Below are 25,281 nucleotides of genomic sequence, written 5' to 3' on the forward strand. Positions count from 1 at the left end.
CAATTCCATTTATAACAGAAACTAAAAGAATAAAATACTTAGGAATACATTTAACAAAATAAGTACACATACTTGGAAAACCACTAAACATTGTTGAAGAAAATTTTTAAAGAACTAAATAAATGGAAAGATATCTTGTGTTCATGGATCAGAAGGCTTAATATTGTTAAGATGGCGCTAGTCCCCAAATTGATATACAGATTCAATACAATCCCTATCAAAATCCCAGCTGGCTTCTTTATAGAAATTGACAAGTTGATCCTAAAATTCAGTTGGAAACTCAAGGACCAAGAATTCCCTAAACATTCTTGATAAAGAAGAACAAAGTAGAAGGTCTCACACTTCTCAATTTCAAAATTTTCTGCAAACAAACAATAACCTAGGCATCTTGGTACCGGCAAAAAGATAGATATATAAATCAATGAGATAGAATTGGGAGTCCAAAAATAAATTCATATCTATGCTCAACTGATTTTTTTTTTTTTCTTTGCAGTACGCTGGCCTCTCACTGCTGTGGCCTCTCCCGTTGCGGAGCACAGGCTCTGGATGCGCAGGCTCAGCAGCCATGGCCCACGGGCCCAGCCGCTCCATGGCATGTGGGATCCCCTCCCGGACTGGGGCACGAATCTGTGCCCCCCACATCGGCAGGTGGACTCTCAACCACTGCGCCACCAGGGAAGCCTATCAACTGATTTTTGACAAGGATGCCAAGACTAGTCAGTGAGGGAAAGAACAGTCTTTAAACAAATGATGCTAGGACAACTGGATAGCCACATGCAAAAGAATAAAATTAGTCCCTTCTTTCACAACATAAACAAAAATTAACTCAAAATGGATCAAAGATCTAAAAGTAAAAGCTATAACTTTAAAACTCTTAGAAGAAGACTTAGGGATAAATCTTTGTGACTTGGAATTTGACAATGTATTCTTAGACATAACACCAAAAGCACAAGCAATGAGCAAAAATATCAATACATAAACTTCACTTCATCATAAAGACTTTTACACTTCAAAGAACACTCTCAAGAAAGTGAAAAGACCAATCACAAAATGAGAAAAATATTTGAAAATCATTTACCTGATAAGAGGCTTGTATCTAAAATATATGAAGAACAAATAACCCAGTTTAAAAATGGGCAAATGGTTTGAATAGACAGTTCTCCAAATAAGATATACAAATGGCCGGCAAGCACTTGAAAAGATGTTTAGTATCATGAGTCATCAGAGAAACGCAAACCAGTACCACAATAAGATACCACTGCACACACACTAGGTTGGCTACAATTTTTAAAAAGTCAGATAATAGTAACTACGGACGAGGAGATGGAGAAATTGGAGGCTTCATACGACATTGCTGATGGGAATGTAAAATGATGCAGTCACTTTGGAAAACAGTTTGTAGTTTCTCAAACAGGTAAACATTGAGTTACCATATGACCCAGAGATTCTACTCTTAGGTATATACCCAAGAGAAGTGAAAACATCTGTCCATACAGAAACTTGTACATGAATGTTCATAGTGGCATTGTTTGTAAAAACCAAAAGATAGAAACAACCCAAATGTCCATCAAAAGATGAATGGATATACAATATGAGGTATATCCATATAATGGAAAATTATTCAGCAATAAAAAGAAATAAAGTACTGACACACACTACAACATAGGTGAACCTTGAAACCATTATGCTAAGTGAAACAAGACAGTCATAAAAGGTCACATATTATACGAATCCATTTACATGAAATGTGCAGAACAGGCAAAAATATAGTGACAGTGTGTAGATCAGTGGTTGCTTAATGCTGGGATGGCGGCAGGGGATGTTGGAAGGTGATAGTTAAAGGGTATGAGTTCTCTTTTTTGTATGACTGAAATGTTTTAAAATTGATCTCCAGCACTGTCTGCCCCTTATCCCCACTGGGTATGGTCACAGAATCACACCTTGGTTAGATTCCATAACTTTCCTGAAACTTGTGTTAAAGAACTTCATCTCTCTGAAAGAAATATTTTTTGTTAGGAATGACTATAACCATAGATAAGAAAATTCCACACTAATGTGATCAGTATATAAAGGGAAACAAAAACACTTTCCCCAAAACTCTATGTTTGCTTTTAGATGTAAAAGAATCACAATTTGGGATCAAATCTTTTGTATTCCTTAGGAGTATAACTTTTACTAGTTCCAACTCTAGATGATGTCAAAGTTATTACTATCTTTTAAAATACAACCAAAAAAGGAATCCCAAGGCATAATATTTTTCCTTAAAAGAAAGTTTAAAGTCATGTTTTTTTGGTTTTGACAAAGTTGTCATTCTTTGCTATCTTCAGAGTCTGAACAAAAAAGTGTTAAAAAACAAGCCCACATTCCACTTGGATATAATAATCAATAAAAAACCCGAGGATAACACTGACTTTTAAATCAAGGATATAGAGAGTTTATAGAATAGTTCAAAATATTAAAGATGACTTTGAACATTCACCTGTATCCAATGGAATGCAACCCATAATATTAATATATCAATACAAGGTCTCTGCATAGAAGATATTGTTTTCTATATTTATAGAGCTTTAGATTTGGACCTTTTTCTGTGGCAAGTGTTAACCATTGGAAAATATGATGATACAGCAAAAACTCAAGACTTAGGATGGGAAGTAGATGAGTGAATACAATTCTACACACAGTTCTCCAAGGGAAGCCTACTAGCTTTGCCTAGCCAAGCATCAGACATCAGCTGCGAGGGGAGGTCATGGATCATGGCTCTAGCTTTCACATGGAGGCAGCATTTGTATTCCAGTTGTGTGAAATGAGGGAATCTGCCTTCTGCGAAAGGTGGGACTCGGGGTCCAGAAAGGACTGTAGTCAAACGTCCAGTCCAGAATCTCCTAGGGCAGTGGCTGTAGAGATTCAGGACTCCTTGTGGTGCCCCTTAGTCATTTCTGAAGGGTCAGGAGCCCCTTCTCACCAAAAACAGAGAAATGTCAAATTGATGATGTTTCAGTACCAGAAACATTCTTCCACATTCCCTGCTGCTCTCAGACCTGCTTAGAAGAAAACTAATCTGTGAAAGCGTGATCCAAAATAAAAAATGTCAGGAGGAAACGGCAAGAAATCCAAGTCCAATTCTCCAAAGTTGGCAGCTTGCAGTGTAATGTGTTCACTTATATACTTAAAAAATAGGGGCTTCCCTGGTGGCGCAGTGGTTGAGAATCCACCTGCCGACGCAGGGGACACGGGTTCGTGCCCCGGTCTGGGAAGATCCCACATGCCGCGGAGCGGCTGGGCCCGTAAGCCATGGCCACTGAGCCTGCACTCCGCAACGGGAGAGGACACAACAGTGAGAGGCCCGTGTACCACACACACAAAAATAAATAAATAAATAAAAATAAAAGAGACTGTGTAGAAATGATACGGAGCAGGACCCTGTGGGGCTCCTGGGCACAAAAGCCTTCCTGTGTCCCCCATTTTTTGTTTATAGGAAATAGGCTTCATTCAGCCTCTACCACCTTCCCTGAGTTCCAATGAGTGGGTTCAAACAGTTGCTAATCAGGGAAGGGAGGAAATGCGGAGGCAAAGGAAGAACAGTCAAGAAACAATAGTGCAGCCTTGGGGCAAGGACCTGGTCCTCCCTCAGGGATACACAAAACAATATCTTTGAGCTGTTTTGCAGTTACTGAACCCCCACCAGGTGGGAGAAGTTAACTGTATGCTGCCCGCAAGTACCAGACCCCAGACTGGTTGGACCAAGAGGTTGATGATGCTGACTCCCAATTACCTCACCACCAACCAATCAGAAGAATATCCACGAGCTGATCACACCCTCTCCCCACTGCCCCCTCTGGGTTAGGACACAAAATTTTGAGGGCATTAGCCCAATGTGGCCCCCTTTGCCTTGCAAAGCAATAAAGCTACTCTTTTCTACTTCACCCAAAACTCTGTCTCAAGATTTAATTTGGTGTCAGGGTACAGAGGCTGGATTTGGCTACAGAAGTCTGACAGGATCCTTGGCTTGGGGGTGACACTTAGCCAGCTTGTCTTGAATGAGTGTCTATTTTGGGCCTAAGGTGGCACAGATTGTCACTCACAGACCTGGAGGCTGTGTAGGTCCATGGACCCTGGGCATTGATGGGGAAGCAGAAGCTGGAGCCCTGGCTTTATGGGGGTGGGGTTTGTGCCACTGCAGGCCTAAAAGGCATAGAATGTCTCTGTACAGAAACACAGCTCTCAGACACAGCCCACAAGGATTTTTTATTTTTTATTTATTTTTATTTTTGTAACATCTTTATGGGAGTATAATTGCTTTACAATGGTATGTTAGTTTCTACTGTTTAACAAAGTGAATCAACTATACATAAACATATATCCCCATGTCTCTTCCCTCTTACGTCTCCATCCCACCCTCCCTATCCCACCCCTCTAGGTGGTCACAAAGCGCAGAGCTGATCTCCCTGTGCTATGCGGCTGCTTCCCACTAGCTATCTATTTTACATTTGGTAGTGTATGTATGTCCATGCCACTCTTTTACTTTGTCCCAGCTTACCCTTACCCTTCCCCATGTCCTCAAGTCCATTCTCTACATATGCGTCTCTATTCCTGTCCTGCCCCTAGGTTCATCAGAACCATGTTTTCTTTTTTAGATTCCATATATATGTGTTAGCATACAGTATTTGTTTTTCTCTTTATGACTTACTTCACTCTGTATAACAGACTCTAGGTCCATCCACCTCACTACAGGTAACTCAATCCACAAGGAATTTTTAAAAGTCCCTGCAGGTGTGCAGGAGAATGACAAGGGTAGTGCAGTGAAAGCCATCGGGTGCCTCAGATGCCCTTGATCAGTGGCTGGCCCATCTCCACCAGCTATGACTCCTCAGGGGCACAGCACACTCATGAGAAAGATTGCCTCTCTCTGCCCTGTTGGTGACAACCTCTTCCTCCAGGCTGGGTGTGGGGAAAAGGGAAGGGGCAGGGGGACACGAGACTGAACAATACTGTTAATGTCTCTTGTAGTCAGGCTGCCCCAAGGAACAATCATATTTTTTAGTCCCCCTGATGGGACTTCAGCTTTTGGTCACATCATCTCAAACACATGAGCACAGAATTCAGGCTAATGTTGCACCATCCTTGCTCATGAACATATTTTAAAATACACAATGGTGTGGAAGGTGAGACACTGAGCATGTGAACTATGGCAAATCAGAAACTCCTGAAAAGAAGCATAGTGAAGGCGTAGAACTCCTGCTGGTGTAACAGAGCAGGACCCTATGGGGCCTTCCTGGGACAGACTTCTCTGCTACATCCTCTGCCTTAGCTCCTCTCTGAAGTACCTAGATAACAGTATCTGATGCATATTTCCTGAGTTTTTCAGATGCTAAAACCACCACCAAATGGAAGAAATTAATTACTTGCATGTGGCCCCCAGACCTACTGGAGCCTAAGGATTGATAATGTGAACCCCTGTGACACTGCCCTGTTACCTCACCATCAACCAATCAGAGAACTGTACACAAGCCCAATTGTGTGTGCCCTGTGACACCCTCCCCCTGCCCATCATGTAGCCTTTAAAAATGCTTTGCTGAAACCTTTCAGGGAGTTCAGGGGTTTTAGAGCACTAGCCACCCGTTCTCCCTGTATAGAGCCTTACAATAAATGCTGCACTTTCCTTCACCACAAAGTGGTGTCAGTAGACTGACTTTACTGCATGTGGGTGAGCAGACCCAAGTTTGGCTCAGTAACACTGGGACCCCTTTTACGTGGAAGCAACTCCCCTCCCCGTGTCAGGGCAGGACAAGCCATCAAACAACTGAGGTGAAAGGAAAAGCTCTTTTGGCATCCGTGAGCCACAGGAAGGTTCAGGGAGTGAGCACAGCCAGGTATGAACCATGAGGGCTGTCTCTTGGGCTCCTTACAGGCCTGGTATGAGCAGACCACTCATTTAATCTTGTGTGATTCCTGCCTGTGATCGGCCATATGGGCTTAAGCATTTTTGCAACCTCACTTTTTCACAGAAATCTGCAGTTTATGAAGTACTTCAAATAGACTCAGTTCAAATCCACTGAGCTGTCATAGCAAACCCAGGGTGGCAGGCATTACCGGCTTCATTTTATCAGCAGGAAATTGAGGTTTAGGGTCTAACACACCTGCCCAGGGCAACAACAGCACGTGGTGCACCCAGGGCTCAAACCCGGGTCAGGCTGGAGCCAAGGGCTTTGACCTGCTGCACCACAGCTACCCCTGGGGTCTCATTGCCTAAGTCTCCACTGGGGGTCCAACCAGGAATTTACCTATACAATCTCCTGGTTCTGAACACTTTGTACTAAATAACGAAGTAGCTTTAAAAAAAACACAAAAAACCTCTGAAATGTGTATTTAGCTGTTTTCTTCTGACCCATAGTTTTCTTTTTCCCCGTTTTATTGAGATATAACTGAAATATAACACTGTATTAGTTTAAGGTGTACAGTTTTTATTTCTTTCAAAATACACAATAGAGGCAAATATCCTGTAAGCTGCAATATCCTGATTTGGGTAATAGGGTTGTCACCTGTGGGTGTAGGTGAACTGGTGGGCAGGAAGAGGTGGGAGTGGGCATTTTGAAACCATACTTGCTGAAAATTTTATCTTGACTGTTTTTGGTGATGGAAATTAAATATCCAACCAGGGAGGCCACAAACATCCTGACAGTATCATGGTGGGATGAGATGGTACTCTTTTGGATTAGTCTAGAGGTCTCTGGGCAGGGGTTTGTGATTATTTACCTGCAGTGCTGCTTGGGGACATTTGCATGGAGAAAAAAAAATGGCCACACAGTTCTTTTTCATATGTATAGAATGTTAACTTCATATTTTCATTTACCCTTTCAGTGTTTCAACGAAATGAATATTTCCTATTTCACTACTTGGTTTGCAGATTTTAGGGAGCTCTATTTAAGTAACTGGAACAACATTTATACTGTTATTTTTTGGTAATTGCTATCTACAAGACATGCAAAACATGTCCATCAAGAGAGGACAAAGCCTTCTTCCTAGCTGAAATAAATTCCACTTGACACCTAGGACTTCATTATATATTAAATCAACTTCATTCCTCTCTAGGTCGTATGTAAAATATACATATTTAATGTCTTTGTCTACCGCTGATGTCCAAATGAGTAGATTCATTATCTGTCCTAGCTATAAAAACCTCCGCTACTGAATTTAAAGTGAGAGCACTAAACTCTAGAGTGTGTATAATAAACTGCTTAACTAGTCGTTAATTTTTTTTAAATCTGTTTAGTAAAACAGGGGTCCTGTGAAGAATGTATGTTGCAGATGTAGTTTACCTGGGGATTTCATTTGTTTCTATCCCATCCCTCAAACCCAGCTTAAATTTAGCAGCTCCTAATTAAAAATGACACAGTTTCATTACAGCTGTAGTATGGAGTGTGGAACACAGTGACTACAGTTTAAATCACATTACTTACCCGCACGATCCATTATACTCAAATTTTCCCTGATTCAATTGCATCGCTAAATCTGTTAAGAGACAAAAATAATTTAGCATCTCGGCTCCTCGGACAAAGAAGATCTTGATGGAGTGATTTCAAACAAAGGAAATCAGATTCTGACCCCTGGCTGAAAGGTCTTTTTTTTTTAACACCACAAGGTATTTCTGGGTCTGTTTAAGGCATACAACTCTCTCTTCCATGTTGAAATGACCTTGTGTTTAAACTAAACAAAAAAATCTGTGTTCATAGAGATCATGTTGGCAATGCTTTAAAATTTGGATTCAATATATGCGTCATATGATTGTTGAATTAGTGTTGAGAGTACAGATGTCCAAGCTGATATATAGTTAGAGGAGATGTGCCTTACCACCCCAGAGGAAGAGCACGCTAGACATACCCAGTAGGGTCATGTGAATATAAAACTCGATTGAAATAAAAAATAAACTAGGTAAGTATCATGTAAAAATTGACTTAAGGCGACTTCAGGAGAATTCTTCTAGTGGGGTCTAGTGGCAGGGAATGGCTTATGGTTTTTCTCTTGCAGGCAAACACAATCTTCTTTCTTTTCATGAGCAAAAGAAATGGGCAGCTGATGGATTGTTTTTCTTCTCAAAGTGCTGTGATTAAACCTAGCATTATAGAATACAACATAAGCTGACCTAGATCATAAGCTGCCTTTGGATCATTTAGTACATATAACGGAGCCACTGACAACAAAGAATAAAACTTGACCCCTTTTAAAGTAAGTAAAATCAGCAGTGCCTTTTAATCTTACTTTGTCTCTGTTAGAAACACTCCAGGGTTGTGCTGGTACCTGGTCATAGTTTAGCAGAGTGAGCACTGTTAGGGATGTTGAGCAGAAATTTGAATCCAGCTCCTGACCACTGAGAGAGCATCACCAAGGGGTGGGAAACACAGTCAGGTCACATTCATGCCAAAGGGATGCAAGTCATAGGACCTTTAGATCAGTACAGATCGTAGGGAGCAAGGTGGATTGAGATTCACAAAATATGGTGGATGGACTTGAAAAAGAAAATGCCCCTCAAATTGGGCAACATGGGAGGTACCGTCATAGAGCAAAGAACAGAACAAGAAAGGTTTTTTTTGTTTGTTTGTTTTTTTTAACCAATATTAAGGACCATGCTGTGGCATTAACCACAGAAAGTGAATAGGTTTTGTGGCATATTTCTCACCTGTTATAGGTGAGTAACTAGAGCCTATTATTTTTCTATTTTTAATTGCAATCCTAGGCCCTTAAGCAAACTTTGAAAACTTTACAAATTTTGTTTATGCATTCACAAAAATTGACTTCGCTCTCCTTGCAGAGAAAAAAAAAAAAAAAAGATTATACACTGGAAACTTGCCTCAGAATACACTTTGGAGGAACAAGTTATACATTAGTACCTCTAAGGGTATAGAACTCCTTAAATACCATTTGAGCAGAATCTACTCTATAATATTCTGCACTTTTATGGTGAGATGCCACTATTTTGCTGATCTCCTGCTGAATGTTAACAGTGGGAAGGGTACTTTCCCAAGGAGAAATGAGTCATAGTTACTGTACAAAGATGCTCAAATACTTCTCATTTCATTCTGTCTCTGGACAAGAAGGTAAGTTTGATCCAAAAAGAAGAAAAATTAGACGTATTTTGGAAAAAGGGACAATGTTTAGCAGATTAGTCATGGCATTTCCAAAAGGATATTCAATTGAAATCAAAATCTATTATCTTCTACCATTGTTTTATTGCTCTAGTTCGCATTTTTAAATTTCTCACCATTCTAAAAATCCAACAACACATTGTGTTGCCATATGTCTGCTTCCATGAAAAAAATGCCCACAGCCAACTGATGGCAACTGTTGGCACTGTCCTGTCAAAGCGTTCTCCTGGAATTCGAGGTCACTGGACATCAGTTCCTACCTGGGGTTTGATAGTTCAGCGAAACCATCTGGCAGCCAGCGTTCCAGAAAATCTGAGGCATGTAATTACTGGAATCAACTCGGCCTCCCTTGGGGTAAATGCGACTCATTTGCCGTTTGTTATAACTGTGTAACATATTAAGGAAAATGGCAAAAAGAGTATTCCAGCAGTGACAAAGAGCTAAAACAATGAAGATCTAGATCAACAATGACACACATGTGACAAGAGAGAAAAAATGTCACACGTATAGAGGATGCTTAAGAGAAAAACCACAGTTTACCATGTGGATTATAAAAACAATCCACATTTGGGCAGGTTTCCCCAGCTGCTGTGGTCTTTCACATACATTATTTTATTAGTTCTACAACCACAATAATCTCTATTTTAGAGATTCCTGCCAAACCCAAAGTTCACCAACCACTTATTCCACGTAATACATAAGGATACTTCACAAATTCAATCGCATGTGTCTTCAAGTAGCCTAGACCAACTGACTCATTAAAAGAAGACATGTTATAATGAATATTGCGTTCTGTAAAGGAAAGCAAAGATGCACTTAGAAACCCTGCCATCAAACCCTCACAGAAAGACAGCGATAAATATAATTACACCCTGAATCACGCGGCCTTGGAGGCAGATGTTTCCTTACTATATCAGTAGCTCCTAATTTCATTAACATCCTGCGGCTGGAGATGGCTGACTTAAGAAAAGTGTGATGAATTAAATTTGGAGTCATTAAATCAATTATGTGTATACCAATTGCCATTCACAGCCACCCCTGAAATATGTGTTTTCAATGAGGATGATAGCTTCTCCAGTCCAGAAATAATTATGAAAAGTCTGAAAATACTTGATACGTTTTTGGAGACTAGCTTTCGACAGAAAGCAGTCTTATAACAGTATATCTAATGCAAGAGGCTAAACTCTTGGATTGCTACCAAATCCATAGTCTGTCAGAGCCACCTTGTGGACGATGTCGGGAATGACACCACAAGGCCCGCACATGCCAAGGACATGTCAGTACGTGGTCTATGCAGTGAAAATAAGGTGAGATGGAACAGTCCACGTGCCCAGAAAAGAAAACGGCAGCAAGTCAGATCACAGCTCACAGCATAATGTAAGAAAAGCAGACAAAAAAGGCAATAGCATGTAACCTTTCGTGTTACCTTCAGCCACATGGAAACCTTGAAACTTTACGGGCTGTGCATAGTTGATCATTGTGGACAAATATGGATGGATATTAGTGGTAGCACCTACATATTTATAAGATGCCATCCATGCCTGCTCATCTTCTATAGTTACCAGGCCCTATGAGCACAACAAAGGGAATATGCACGTCAGTGACTTCAGCAGGACTCAGATGTATGCCTCAGACTGCCCCACTAGCAATAATTTGCACACACACAGACCGAAAGATAAAGACTTCTTTCTTCCTCAGTTATGCTAACTAAAGGATAACTTTAAAAGTTTATGTCCACTATAGCTCCAAATAATGCAAATGGAGATAACAGTAAAATACGAAGTTTACCTTACATTTGGGGGACAATTTTTAGATTTTCAAAGGACTTTATTCTGGAAACTATACTGAAGTTCAGAGCAATGCTATGAAATATGTATAGCAGGTATTATTATTCATAATTTCACAAATTGTGGCATAACGTCGAAAACAGTGGTCCTTCAATTTTAGTATAAATCTAGGCTTATTAAATCACAGATTCCGGGGACCCACTCTCAGAGTTTCTGATAAAGTGAGTCTGGGGTGAGGCCCAATAATTGGCAATTCTAACTAGTTCCCAAGTGCTAATGATATGGGTGGTCTGGGGAACCATACTTTGTTTAACACTGCTTTGGAAACGAAGCCACATACATAAATAGTTTATGGTATTTAAAAAAAATGCTTATTCTTAAACTAATGTGAGAACCTACTACAAAGGACCTATTAAAACTGCATTGTTTTGCGTAGAGGCAAAGAGAAACAACTTATTGTAGTTCGTTTCGTAGTAAATCAGAACAAAAGCAACTAAATCAACACGAAAAATAACGCCTTCAAAAGCGATCAACATTTAGTTGAGATTGATACTGAGGAATGAACTGCTGACTCACATGAATCAATTCATTGGTTAAAAAAATGGTCAGGCCATTTGTTTATCTGATAAATTAACATTCTAGATCATCAAACTGATTGCACCAGTAAAAGTCTGAGATAAATAATCAAAGAATATAACTTGGGATTTTTAAAAAATAAATTTTTCATATATCCTGACTCCCCAAATAAGGGCAGAGGCATGTCTAATTCCTTTCTTATGTGTTTAAGGATAATAAGTAACACCATACCATAAGCTAGGTACTGGCCTAAGTCCCTGCATGACAACCTCGTTACTGTCAGTCATCATGTGTAGCAAGGATTAGAGTCCGACCCACTGACCACATGAGAAGACTGAGTCCTTAAAGTTTAAAATAACTTGGTCACAGCTACTTAGCTAATAAATATCAGTGATCACAGGTCAACCTGTCCTTTGTTGACCCCAATACCTTATGAAATTCTAGTAGGAGAGAATTTCACAAATATCTTGGGAAAAGACTGGGATCAGACTTAACCAGAATTATTCCAAACAATATTTAGACAGTAAGAAGATAGGGTTTTACTCCAAATAAGATAAGACCCCATACACAACAAGATAGTATCTTCTGAAGCTCTGAAGTGTGGGAATCAAATGACAAGGTAAATTTTTGCATTTCACTACTATAATAAACCACATACATTTACTAAAAAAGACCACTTTGATATCATGAACCGTGAAGAGGATAAAAGAAACTAAAAATGTAACTTTACTTTCCTTACAATAAAATCAACATCGAATAATGTTAGATAAAACTCCTAGAATGTGTACAATGTGAAACTGACTATTTTTCAGAATGTCAATATAGTCAGAACCAAGATCCCCTTCCCATTTACTATAATATGAATTTGTTGACCTATAGGTAATTTTTATTTTAAAATTCAGTGTGTTATGACTATGTACTCTTATTCTAGGAATGAAATCTCAAATTCCAACTACGAAAATGCCTAATTGCACTAAACACTTATTTTTAGGAAAATCATCTTATTTGTCTGCCCTCTGTTTTGTGATTTTATCAGGATATAATCATTTCATCACTGTGGTTAATTCTTTCTTTTGAAGACTCATATGTAGATGCATTGAGCATGTAAATATTATACCTATAATACCTATAAACAGTCTGATATTTCATGGGGCAGTGGGGTGGGGGAAGATAGAGTAACAACACTTAGTACAAAATGTTCAATATTAGAGGCCCATGTACTGTGTCTTATAATGAAAACAAAATGCACAATGAAATTATTTTGTTACCTTTTTGTTGTTTTCATGTTCAAGGTCATCTGAAGCCTGAATCAGAGGAAGATAAAAAATAATTTACCTCTCTAAAGGGCAAAATTCCAAATTTACTAGCCATACATATGTAGATATTTAAATAAATTCATGTACACTTGTTATTCTATTTATTTGTTAAGATGGGAAATTACTGGTAACATAAAGCCATAGATAAAGTGAGAACTGAAAAGATATCATGGCATAGCTCTCTTTCACACCATAAAAGCTCATCTTATTGCTTATCTCCCTTCTTTGTTGATAGTCTTTGCCTATTTTGGTGCTTCCTTATGGTAATTTAGTACATGATTTTGTGATGGGGCTTGGGAAATAATCGATGTGGCCACCTCCTCTGGTATGTAAAGGGTCACTCTTCAGCTATTCAACACTCATGTCTTGTGTTGATAAAGGAATCATAAAGGTAAGCGCTGAGTCTTAGTAGGCATCTATTAGTCTGAAAGTAACTGCAATTCTCTATATTGGAAAAGGTAGGGGTAATGGCAGTATTCCCTTGGCTTTGTTCGGCAGACAAATTTGCTTCCATTTTCTTAGCACCTAAGGCATACGCCTACCCGCATCTTCCTCCTCTGTCTTAATGATCCAAGTATCACTCCTCCCATCAAAGACCACACCCTCACATCACCATGATCCCACCCACGTCCAGGAATTCACTTATCACTCCAAATTCATTCATCCTAAAAATAATACTCCCCGGACTCCTCGGGTTCCCTTTAGCCACCAGCTCCCCTTTATAGCAAAACTGCCCCAAAGTGTAGTGTCTCCTCACTCAAATCTGTCTGCTACAGGGGTCCCAACCTCCGCACCGAAACTCATTTTTTCAAGGTTGCCAATGACTCCTAGGCCAATGACTCTTGCATCTTCTTACTCAATCACTCAATAGTATTAAAAAAATCAACCACTTTGCCAGGGGATAGCAGGTGGGGGAAATGTACAAACTTCCAGTTATAAGAGGAATAAGTTCCGGGTCTCTCACGTACAGCATGGTGACTACACTTAGGAAGACTGTATTGTATACTCAAAAGGTGTTAAGAGAGCAGATCTCAAATGTTCTCAGTGCGCACGCGCACACACGCACACACACACACACACACACACACACACACACACACATCACTACCCCCCACACAAAGGTAATTATGTGAGGCTACACTGCCTCGTTTATTTAAACTTTTTCAGTGGCTTCACATTTCACTTAAATTAGCATTTGAGTTTCTCACCGTGCACCCCGTCCCCCACCCCATCACATCCTTCATCCTCCAGTTCCCACCTGCCTGTCTAATCTCATCTTGTTTCACTCCACGACATCTCATTCAACCCACTCTGTTCACCCTGCCTTTGTTGTTGCTACTGCTGTGGTCCCTCTCTGGGCAAAGCAACACCTCTATTCCTGTGCATGGCCAGTTCCTCTTTATCCTTTGGGTTCTCATTTCCTTGTTTTATTCTCTCCGCCTCTTTTGTTTCCATCTGAGCACTCACTCTTAGTTATGTAATAGCACCTATCACAAATTGTAATCATATAAATGACTGTTTACTTTTTTGTTGTCTGTTTCCCACCCCCTTCCAATAAACTCCCATCAGCCTATCAGCTCCATGAGGGCAGAAGCCAAGTGTGTTTTGACCCTTCTGGGTTGTTATGGCCTATAAAGTGCCTGGCACATAGTGGGTACACAGTTACTATTTTTTTGGCTGAATGGTTGCATGGATGGAAATATTTTTAGGCTTATTCTACATTAAGAGGGAGACGAGATATCAATGAGTAGGACTGGTTTTCTAATGAGGGCTTGCTGGAGTGATCGGGGTCATTTTCCTGATGATCTGAATAGGTTTACCTTTGCTCCTGGGGTGCTGCTGTTTTCTCCCTGCTCACCTCTAATAATGCAATAAATAACAACATCTGAAGGACATGGGCCAAAGAGGTAGGGGTCAACACTGGGCATGACTAATGAGTCACTTAAATGTCCTTTCTAACTTAGTATTGTGCATGCCTCGAGTTCGGGTATTGATTGTGGCCACCCAGTTGAGAAGGGGAATTACAGGCTACTTATTCTCTTGTGGCTCTCACATTTCTGAAACGCTATAACTAACAGCTGCTACCTCTTGCAAGTCATGAAAGCAAAGGGAACCAAGACTCTGACCTTCTTAACACTATTGGCAATAGCTTCCTTGTGACCCAAGTCGTCTGCAGAAAGTTCATTTCCATATTTGTATTCAGGGTGAGCTTCCTCCTCTTGCTCAGCTGTGTGAAAGACAAAAGGAAAATCCATGAAGCCAGCTTATCACCAAGGGGTCAGGCCTCCTCCATAATCTTGGGTAAAATATAAGCACTTTTAGAGAGGAAGGAAGCTAAATGAAAATGGGGACATTTAAATAAGCAATTTTTTTTTCAAATTAAAACTCACTAAACTCTTACCTACTCAAGGTCAAGGAACATATCTTGTTACTTCTCCTGCATCTGGCATGACTTTTTAAATTGAATATAGCTGATTTACATTGTGTTAGTTTCAGGTGTATGACAAAGTGATTCGTTATATATACATTTTTTTTCTGATTATTTTCCATTATAGGTTATTACAAGGTATCAAATATTGTTCTTGTGTTACATAGTAAATCATTGTTAGCATGGTTTTTACATGATTGATGCTTAACAAATTTTTCTTAAGTGAATGATTACCTCCATTCCAGTATACTAACCTTAAAAATTAAAGCCTCAAACACCTCAGGAAGATCTGTGACTCATAACAGGGTATTTTGATCCTCTATGACACCCAGAGGGGGAAAAAAAAAGATACAAGAGAAGGAAAGTACATTTGATAATTCTGAAAAAGAGTCAAAAATGTCCACTTGAATTTTATGGGTATAATAACTTGTGGCCGGTAGTGGTGTGATATAAAAAAGATAGAGCTTGGAAGCACTTACTGCTCCTGTACATCATTTGCCAAATCTGGCTGTGGTTTAAAAGACTCTGAAATCATTCCTTGGGCTCTTGGTGGGAAGGGAGCAGGAAGTGCGTGCTAAATCAAGCTGGTGATTCGGGAGCCTGGCCTGGCTATATAGGGAGGTACAGATGCCATCACCCGGCCCACCAGTCCAGGAAATGACAAGAACCCTGGTATACATCCAAGGCTGTAGGTGGAAAAAGGATTGCCCGTTGGAAAATTAGGCACATGCTGGTGTGAGATCTGTGTTCCCATGATGTCCAACCTGCAGGGGCTCCCAGGAATTTGCCTAAAAACTAGCCAGGATCAGGAGACACCCACAGGCCACAGGACAAGGCCAACACAAATCCATACTGTCACTATACTGGGTATGAGGGACCTTTACTATTAAAAAAAAACCAGTGAAAATATTTCTGAGGGAGGTGAACAGACCCATAAGAATTAGACATTTTTTGTTTTAAGTATGTTTAAAAGGTGGAAAGGAGAATTCAAGAACAGGAGTAAATGAAAAACTTTCACCGATTCTAAGGTGCATTTTTCCCCGCATTGTAATATATATAATATGGCAGTGTATCCTTTAATCGATGGCATTTTACGGTTCACTGGAAGCAGTTTTCTTTCTTAGTCAATAAAATAGTAGTGCCTTTCAACTGACGGTGTCTTAGAATCAGAATTTTAGATTGCTTTTTGCAAAGTGCTATTCCAGGAAAGGGATAAAAGTAAGGGAAACGAGTCAGACACCCTCCTCTTCTGGAACTGATATTCTGATGAGGGGGTATTCTGGAGGCAGATGATTTTTTTTTAAAGTAGGTCATATAGACCTTAGTCAAGAAAAAAGGATTTGAGAAGCTGAAAGAGGTCTTAAAAGAATCTAGTCCAGTGTCTTCACTTTAAAAGAAATAGATTCACAGATATGATTCGACTTGTCTGAGGTCACAGAGTTAGAATATGAACCTAGATTTCTCAGGCTTCTTAGCCCAATGCTCTTAATGTGACACTAGGTTTTCGTGATTTACAGTCTGTAACCAAGATTTTGAAACCTCCCACCATCACTACTGAATTTCAATTTTATATCTAGTCTAACCTGCTTAGCCAGATATAAACTACTTGAATTTCCAAGGATATACCCCATAGAAGGGGGAGAGACTTAGTAACTGTTTTAAAAGGGTTGTATGACTAAAGGTTAGCATCTCCTGAGTGTGTATGTATGCACAGACACACCCACAACCACACACAATGTTGCTATTCCCCACTGTTTGTCTGAATCTACATCTAGCCTAATGACTGGGCACACACTTCCACTGACTGAGAGCCTTTTCTATTTTCTACAGCCTCCAGGCAGGCCTGCCCTCTGGTTTCCTCTTGCCTGCTGTGTTGAAGTATTTAAACGAGAGACTCAAGTCATTCAGGTATAGTAGGATCATACTGTGATAGCAGGGTAATTACAGCCAACTGGTTGACCAGAGCTGAAGTCAAGTATGACTGAGGAAATGTGAGACTCACATATGCAACTGGTATAGCAGAAACCTCTATGGCCTTAGAGAGAAATTCAGGTGCATATGAACCCATATATTTCTGTTAGAACAATCAAAATTTCATCTCAAACATTTTGGAATAACATGGGAATCACTAGAGGCAAATTTATTTTGTCTATAGGAATAATTAGCATTTGCATAAAAGTTGGGAAAGTACCCTTAAGGACAGTAAGTGGAATCCTGCTGACCCCTCATTTTAGATTAATGTGTGTATGTTCAGGAAACTTCACATTTTTGACTCACATCATTTATATTTTTTCTCCTTTTTATAAACAAAAATATTTTTACCAATGATTTTGCATATTTATGTTCTCTTTATATCCCTATACATTAGAAGGACAAGATTGTAAGGTACAGAAGGTCTTGACCCTGGACTCAAGGCAATTCTGGGATTGAATCGTAGTGGCATTGCTTACCAGCTGTGGGATTGCATGTAACATATGTTAACCACTCTAAGCTTCAGTTTCCTCATCTGAAAAATTAGTATAATAATACCTATTTCTTTGGCTGCATAAAGATTAGATGAGGAATTGATGTAAAGTACCTAATCCACAGTTGGTACAAAAATCGTAGTTATTATTATTATGATTTTTCTTGATGTATTCAGTTATTCTTCAGTTTGTTTTACTGGATTAGAGTATCTAGTAACACCTTACATGTTTTTGATTATCATCTATGAAACTGAACCTAAGTTAAGGGACAGTTTTTATATAACATTCAGACTTTCAAATTTTAGAAGTATTTTATTGATCTTTTGAAATACTGGGTTGGCCAAATTTCCATAAGATGTTATGGAAAAACCTGAATGAACTTCTTGGCCAACTCAGTATATTCCTTTCAAGATTTTATTCTTAAATCTTGTTTGGGTTTATTATTTGCAAAAAATGTGAAATAATATAATAAGCAATGTGGCAGACTGTATTTTCCAAAGACAGCTGCAATAATATCAGCTTCCCACTGATTCTTCTACAATGTGATCTTGCTTCTCACCCACCCCCTGGAATGTGGGTGGGCCCTAACTAAGACTGCTTGGATGAATAAAATACAGAGGAAGTGACGATGTGCCAGTTCCAAGCACAGCTCTTAAACAGTTTAGCAGCTTCTGTTTTCTGCCTGTTGGAGCACTGGCTCTCAGGACACTCTGTCAAGGAGCTTGGCCACCATGCTGTGAAAAGCCCAGGCCACATGGGGTGGCCCCATGGGGGTGCTTGTGTCAACTGAGCTCCCCAAAGCCAGCCAGCATCAACCGTCAGCCACGAGTGAGCCATCTCAAGACACCCGGCCCAGTGGAACCTTCAGATGACTCTAGCCCCCGATGTCATCTGCCGGCAACCGCATGAGAAACCAAAGGGAGAGCCCTCAACCTGAGCCCAGGTGACCCACAAAACTAGGAGAGATAATAATAAAGTGTTTTGGGGTGGTTTGTTACACAGTAATAGATAACCACAACAGGCATTGATTAAGTACTGTCAGGTATCTCTGGCCTCCCAGACCCTCCCTGACGTATAAAACATATGGAAGTAAGTCATGTTCCCAGGCAACATAAGTCATTCATAAAGTCTCTTCCATAGTCAGGAGTCTTTATTAAGGGGTTGTGAATACGATTCGTTGATTCTCACAGCTTTTAGGTTGTTACCTATAATGTCAAACTTTCCTAAAATCTACTCTTCTATTTCAGATGTTTATATGAAAAACAGAGTTTCTACAAGTGTTTCTAAATTACTTAGCCCCAAGGCACTATCTAAATTCAAGGCACTAACCAATAGACACTCAATGCATGTCCAAACTATTCTGTTAATCAACTCTCATGTCATTTTGTTAATCAATTCTCATGATGCATAATGAACAAATAATTTTCTAAAAACATTCCAAACCTTTCAAATGACCCATGTAAAACCAAAGATTATGGTTGTGGCTATATGGCCAAAGTAAAAATAGAAGCTAATAACAAATATTAAAATATTTTGAGCAAGGCTGCCTTTGCAAAAATTATCTACCTGTAAATATATAGATATAGGCAATTCTGGTGAGCTGGTTATTTGAAGGAATTTGAACTTGAAAGTTTAATTCTGGCTTTGAGTTTCTAGTTCACTATAAGTGCACACAAACCAAGCATTTACTGAGGGTCTCTATCCAGGTTCCTTCCCTTTTAACTCACCTTACTGCTGTCATCAGTAACAGCACTGATGTTCAGGTTTTGTTTATGGGAAAGAACTGCAGAAATGTTCCTTTTATTCCAAGCCCAGCCTTCTACAGAAAGTGCTTCAAGGATTCTCTGGCTGTGAGTTTCTGCTGAATAGCTGAATGCATAGCAGGAAAGGAGATGACTAAGCTACTAAAATCTAGTGTGCAGGTAAATTCTAAGTCATACTATTTGGAAAAATACCCCAAAATACCAAAAGATTAAGGTTGGTACATGTACCTGACTCTTAGAAATTAGAATGTTGTGTTATATAAAAGGGTCCATTGAGAAAAATTCATGTTTTTCTTATTTTAAAAAGTATTTTTTTGTAATGTAAATTAAAAAAATCCAACTCACCACTTTCTATTTCCTCTTCATTGTCATCCTCTAAGATGTTCACTGGGGCAGCGGATTCTCCTGCTTCCATCATACTTTTCAAAGCTTCAAGCTGTTCTGTTATTAAAAATAAACGAGAAGGAGATGGAGACAGGTGTTGGACCACTTATAAAATAGGCTTGAAGATCAACATGGAGAAGGAAATGAAAAGAGAAGGGAAAACTATTGTTGAGGCTCCTGAGGCTCAGCCATGGCCACTGTCTCCCTAGTCCTGGTGGCCTTGAGTCCTTAAGGCAAGTACAACAACCCGATTATCTATACACACTGAGCCACTATTGGAACGTGAGGGAAATGCCCCATATCCTGGTCACCAGGTTGAGAATTCACAGCTCAGTCCCTGTGAAGGATTTGAAGCTTGATAACAAAAGCCCCAAATTTGGAGCATCTGGCACAGACCAAGGTTCATGGACTGTTATGGTGAAGTGACAGAATAGAGACTGAAAAAGCTTCAGGAAAAAATATTTTTCTTTTATTAGTTGTGAACACATATAAAATACGCCTAACAGCCAGCATTAAGAACATTGTTGGGGGGCTTCCCTGGTGGTGTCATGGTTAAGAATCTGCCTGCCAATGCAGGGGACACGGGTTTGAGCCCTGGTCCGGGAAGATCCCATATGCCGTGGAGCAGCTAGGCCTGTGTGTCACAACTACTGAGCCCGCGTGCTGCAACTACTGAAGCCCACACACCTAGAGCCCATGCTCCTCGACAAGAGAAGCCACCGCAGTGAGAAGCCCACGCACCGCAATGAAGAATAGCCCCCGCTCGCCGCAACTACAGAAAGCCCGAGCGCAGCAACAAAGACCCAATGCAGCCAAAAAAAAGAATATCGCTGGACCAGGGCAGTGTCCCTGAGGTGGGAGAACCAACCTCAAGACACTAGTCCACAAGAGACCTCCGAGCTCCACGTAATATCAGACGGCAAAAATCTCCCAGAGACCTCCATCTCAACACCAAGACCCAGCTTCACTCAAGGACCAGCAAAGAACAGTGCTGGACACCCTGTCCCCAACAAAGAGCAAGATAGGTCTACAGCCCCATCCATTAGCAGAGAGACTGCCTAAAATCATAATAAGGTTACCAACATCCCCAAACACACCACCAGACGAGGACCTGCCCACCAGAAGGACAAGATCCAGCCTCATCCACCAGAACAGAGGCACTAGTCCCCCCAACCAGGGAATCTACTCAACCCACTGAACCAACCTTAGCCACTGGGGACAGCCACCAAAAACAACAGGAACTACGAACCTGCAGCGTGCAAAAAGGAGACCTCAAACACAGTAAGATAAGCGAAATGAGAAGACAGAAAAACACACAACAGATGAAGGAGCAAGATAAAAACACACCAGACCTAACAGATGAAGAGGTAATAGCCAATCTACCTGAAAGAGAATTTAGAATAATGATGGTGAAGATGATGCAAAATCTTGGAAATAGAATAGACAATTTGCAAGAAACAGTTAACAGGGACCTAGAAGAAATAAAGAGGAAGCAAGCAACGATGAGCAACACAATAAATGAAATTAAAAATACTCTAGATGGGATCAATAGCAGAATAACTGAGGCAGAAGGACGGATAAGTGACCTGGAAGATAAAATAGTGGAAATAACTACTGCAGAGCAGAAGAAAGAAAAAAGAATGAAAAGAACTGAGGACAGTCTCAGAGACCTCTGGGACAACATTAAACGCACCAACATTCGAATTATAGGGGTCCCAGAAGAAGAAGAGAAAAAGAAAGGGACTGAGAAAATATTTGAAGAGATTATAGTTGAAAACTTCCCTAATATAGGAAAGGAAATAGTCAATCAAGTCCAGGAAGCACAGAGAGTTCCATACAGGATAAACCCAAAGAGAAACACGCCACGACACATAATAATCAAACTGTCAAAAATTAAATACAAAGAAAACATATTAAAAGCAGCAAGGGAAAAACAACAAATAACACACAAGGGAATCCCCATAAGATTAACATCTGATCTTTCAGCAGAAACTCTACAAGCCAGAAGGGAGTGGCAGGACATATTTAAAGTGATGAAGGAAAAAAACCTACAACCAAGATTACTCTACCCAGCAAGGCTCTCATTCAGATTTGATGGAGAAATTAAAACCTTTACAGACAAGCAAAAACTGAGAGAGTTCAGCACCACCAAACCAGCTCTACAACAAATCCTAAAGGAACTTCTCTAGGCAAGAAACACAAGAGAAGGAAAAGACCTACAAGAACAACCCGAAACAAGTAAATGGTATTAGGAACATACATATCGATAATTACCTTAAATGTAAATGGATTAAATGCTCCCATCAAAAGACACAGACTGGCTGAATGGATACAAAAACAAGACCCATATATATGCTGTCTACAAGAGACCCACTTCAGACCTAGGGACACATACAGACTGAAAGTAAGGGGATGGAAAAAGATATTCCATGCAAATGGAAATCAGAAGAAAGCTGGAGTAGCAATTCTCATATCAGACAAAATAGACTTTAAAATAAAGACTATTACAAGAGACAAAGAAGGACACTACATAATGATCAAGGGATCGATCCATGAAGAAGATATAACAATTGTAAATATTTATGCACCCAACATAGGTGCACCTCAATACATAAGGCAAATACTAACAGCCTTAAAAGGGGAAATCGACAGCAACACAATTATAATGGGGGACTTTAACACCCCACTTTCACCAATGGACAGATCATCCAAAATGAAAATAAATAAGGAAACACAAGCTTTAAATGATACATTACACAAGATGGACTTAATTGATATTTATAGGACATTCCATCCAAAAACAACAGAATACACATTTTTCTCAAGTGCTCATGGAACATTCTCCAGGATTGATCATATATTGGGTCACAAATCTAGCCTTGGCAAATTTAAGAAAATTGAAATCGTATCAAGTATCTTTTCTGACCACAACGCTATGAGACTAAATATCAATTATAGGAAAAGATCTGTAAAAAATACAAACACATGGAGGCTAAACAATACACTACTTAATAACGAAGTGATCACTGAAGAAATCAAAGAGGAAATCAAAAAATACTTAGAAACAAATGACAATGGAGACACAACGACCCAAAACCTATGGGATACAGCAAAAGCAGTTCTAAGAGGCAAGTTTATAGCAATACAATCATACCTTAAGAAACAGGAAACATCTCGAATAAACAACCTAACTTTGCACTTAAAGCAATTAGAGAAAGAAGAACAAAAAACCCCCAAATTTAGCAGAAGGAAAGAAATCATAAAGATCAGAGCAGAAATAAATGAAAAAGAAGTGAAGGAAACAATAGCAAAGATCAATAAAACTAAAAGCTGGTTCTTTGAGAAGATAAATAAAATTGATAAACCATTAGCCAGACTCATCAAGAATAAAAGGGAGAAGACTCAAATCAATAGAATTAGAAATGAAAAAGGAGATATAACAACTGACACTGCAGAAATACAAAAGATTATTAGAGATTACTACAAGCAACTGTATGCCAATAAAATGGACAACCTGGAAGAAATGGACAAATTCTTAGAAATGCACAACCTGCCGAGACTGAACCAGGAAGAAATAGAAAATATGAACAGACCAATCACAAGCACTGAAATTGAAACTGTGATTAAAAATCTTCCAGCAAACAAAAGTCCAGGACCAGATGGCTTCACAGGCGAATTCTATCAAACATTTAGAGAAGAGCTAACACCTATCCTTCTCAAACTCTTCCAACAGATAGCAGAGGGAGGAACACTCCCAAACTCATTCTATGAGGCCAACATCACCCTGATACCAAAACCAGACAAAGACGTCACAAAGAAAGAAAACTACAGGCCAATATCACTGATGAACATAGATGCAAAAATCCTCAACAAAATATTAGCAAACAGAATCCAACAGCACATTAAAAGGATCATACACCATGATCAAGTGGGGTTTATCCCAGGAATGCAAGGATTCTTCAATATACGCAAATCAATCAATGTGATACACCATATCAACAAACTGAAGGAGAAAAACCATATGATCATCTCAATAGATGCAGAGAAAGCTTTTGACAAAATTCAACACTCATTTATGATAAAAACCTTGCAGAAAGTGGGCATAGAGGGAACTTTCCTCAACATAATAAAGGCCATATATGACAAACCCACAGCTAGCATCGTTCTCAATGGTGAAAAACTGAAACCATTTCCACTAAGATCAGGAACAAGACAAGGTTGCCCACTCTCACCACTCTTATTCAACATAGTTTTGGAAGTTCTAGCCATAGCAATCAGAGCAGAAAAAGAAATAAAAGGAATCCAAATAGGAAAAGAAGAAGTAAAGCTGTCACTGTTTGCAGATGACATGATACTATACATAGAGAATCCTAAGGATGCTACCAGAAAACTACTAGAGCTAATCAATGAATTTGGTAAAGTTGCAGGATACAAAATTAATGCACAGAAATCTCTGGCATTCTTATACACTAATGATGAAAAATCTGAGAGTGAAATTAAGAAAACACTCCCATTTACCATTGCAACAAAAAGAATAAAATATCTAGGAATAAACCTACCTAAGGAGACAAAAGACTTGTATGCAGAAAACTATAAGACACTGATGAAAGAAATTAAAGATGATACAAATAGGTGGAGAAATATACCATGTTCTTGGATTGGAAGAATCAACATTGTGAAAATGACTATACTACCCAAAGCAATATACAGATTCAATGCAATCCCTATCAAATTACCACTGGCATTTTTTACAGAACTAGAACAAAAAATTTCACAATTTGTATGGAAACACAAAAGACCCCGAATAGCCAAAGCAATCTTGAGAACGAGAAATGGAGCTGGAGGAATTAGGCTCCCTGACTTCAGACTCTACTACAAGGCTACAGTAATCAAGACAATATGGTACTGGCACAAAAACAGAAATATAGATCAATGGAACAGGATAGAGAGCCCAGAGATAAACCCACACACATATGGTCACCTTATCTTTGATAAAGGAGGGAAGGATATACAGTGGAGAAAAGACAGCCTCTTCAATAAGTGGTGCTGGGAAAACTGGACAGCTACATGTAAAAGTATGAAATTAGAACAATCCCTAACACCACACACAAAAATAAACTCAAAATGGGTTAAAGACCTAAATGTAAGGCCAGACACTATCAAACTCTTAGAGGAAAACATAGGCAGAACACTATACGACATAAATCACAGCAAGATCCTTTTTGACCCATCTCCTAGAGAAATGGAAATAAAAACACAAATAAACAAATGGGACCTAATGAAACTTAAAAGCTTTTGCACAGCAAAGGATACCATAAACAAGACCAAAAGACAACCCTCAGAATGGGAGAAAATATTTGCAAATGAAGCAACTGACAAAGGATTAATTTCCAAAATTTATAAGCAACTCATGCAGCTCAAT

The 25,281-nt window shown here is 39.4% G+C and overlaps 1 protein-coding gene across 7 annotated transcripts in view; it reads right to left on the reverse strand.

The window, feature by feature from the left end:
• PLCB4 (phospholipase C beta 4) overlaps window positions 1–25,281 on the reverse strand; it is a 436,230-nt gene that overhangs the window by 55,237 nt on the left and 355,712 nt on the right. For all 7 annotated transcript variants that reach the window (XM_067012117.1, XM_067012114.1, XM_067012118.1 and 4 more), the window contains 7 exons: window positions 19,821–19,916; window positions 14,946–15,046; window positions 12,772–12,807; window positions 10,567–10,708; window positions 9,848–9,932; window positions 9,401–9,525; window positions 7,458–7,509 (listed from right to left, as the gene is read on the reverse strand). In XM_067012117.1, coding sequence (XP_066868218.1) covers window positions 7,458–7,509; window positions 9,401–9,525; window positions 9,848–9,932; window positions 10,567–10,708; window positions 12,772–12,807; window positions 14,946–15,046; window positions 19,821–19,916 — 637 coding nt within the window. The remainder of the gene's footprint in view (window positions 1–7,457; window positions 7,510–9,400; window positions 9,526–9,847; window positions 9,933–10,566; window positions 10,709–12,771; window positions 12,808–14,945; window positions 15,047–19,820; window positions 19,917–25,281) is intronic.

Source organism: Kogia breviceps, chromosome 14 (genome assembly GCF_026419965.1).
Source record: "Kogia breviceps isolate mKogBre1 chromosome 14, mKogBre1 haplotype 1, whole genome shotgun sequence".
Taxonomy (NCBI): Eukaryota; Metazoa; Chordata; class Mammalia; order Artiodactyla; family Physeteridae; genus Kogia; species Kogia breviceps.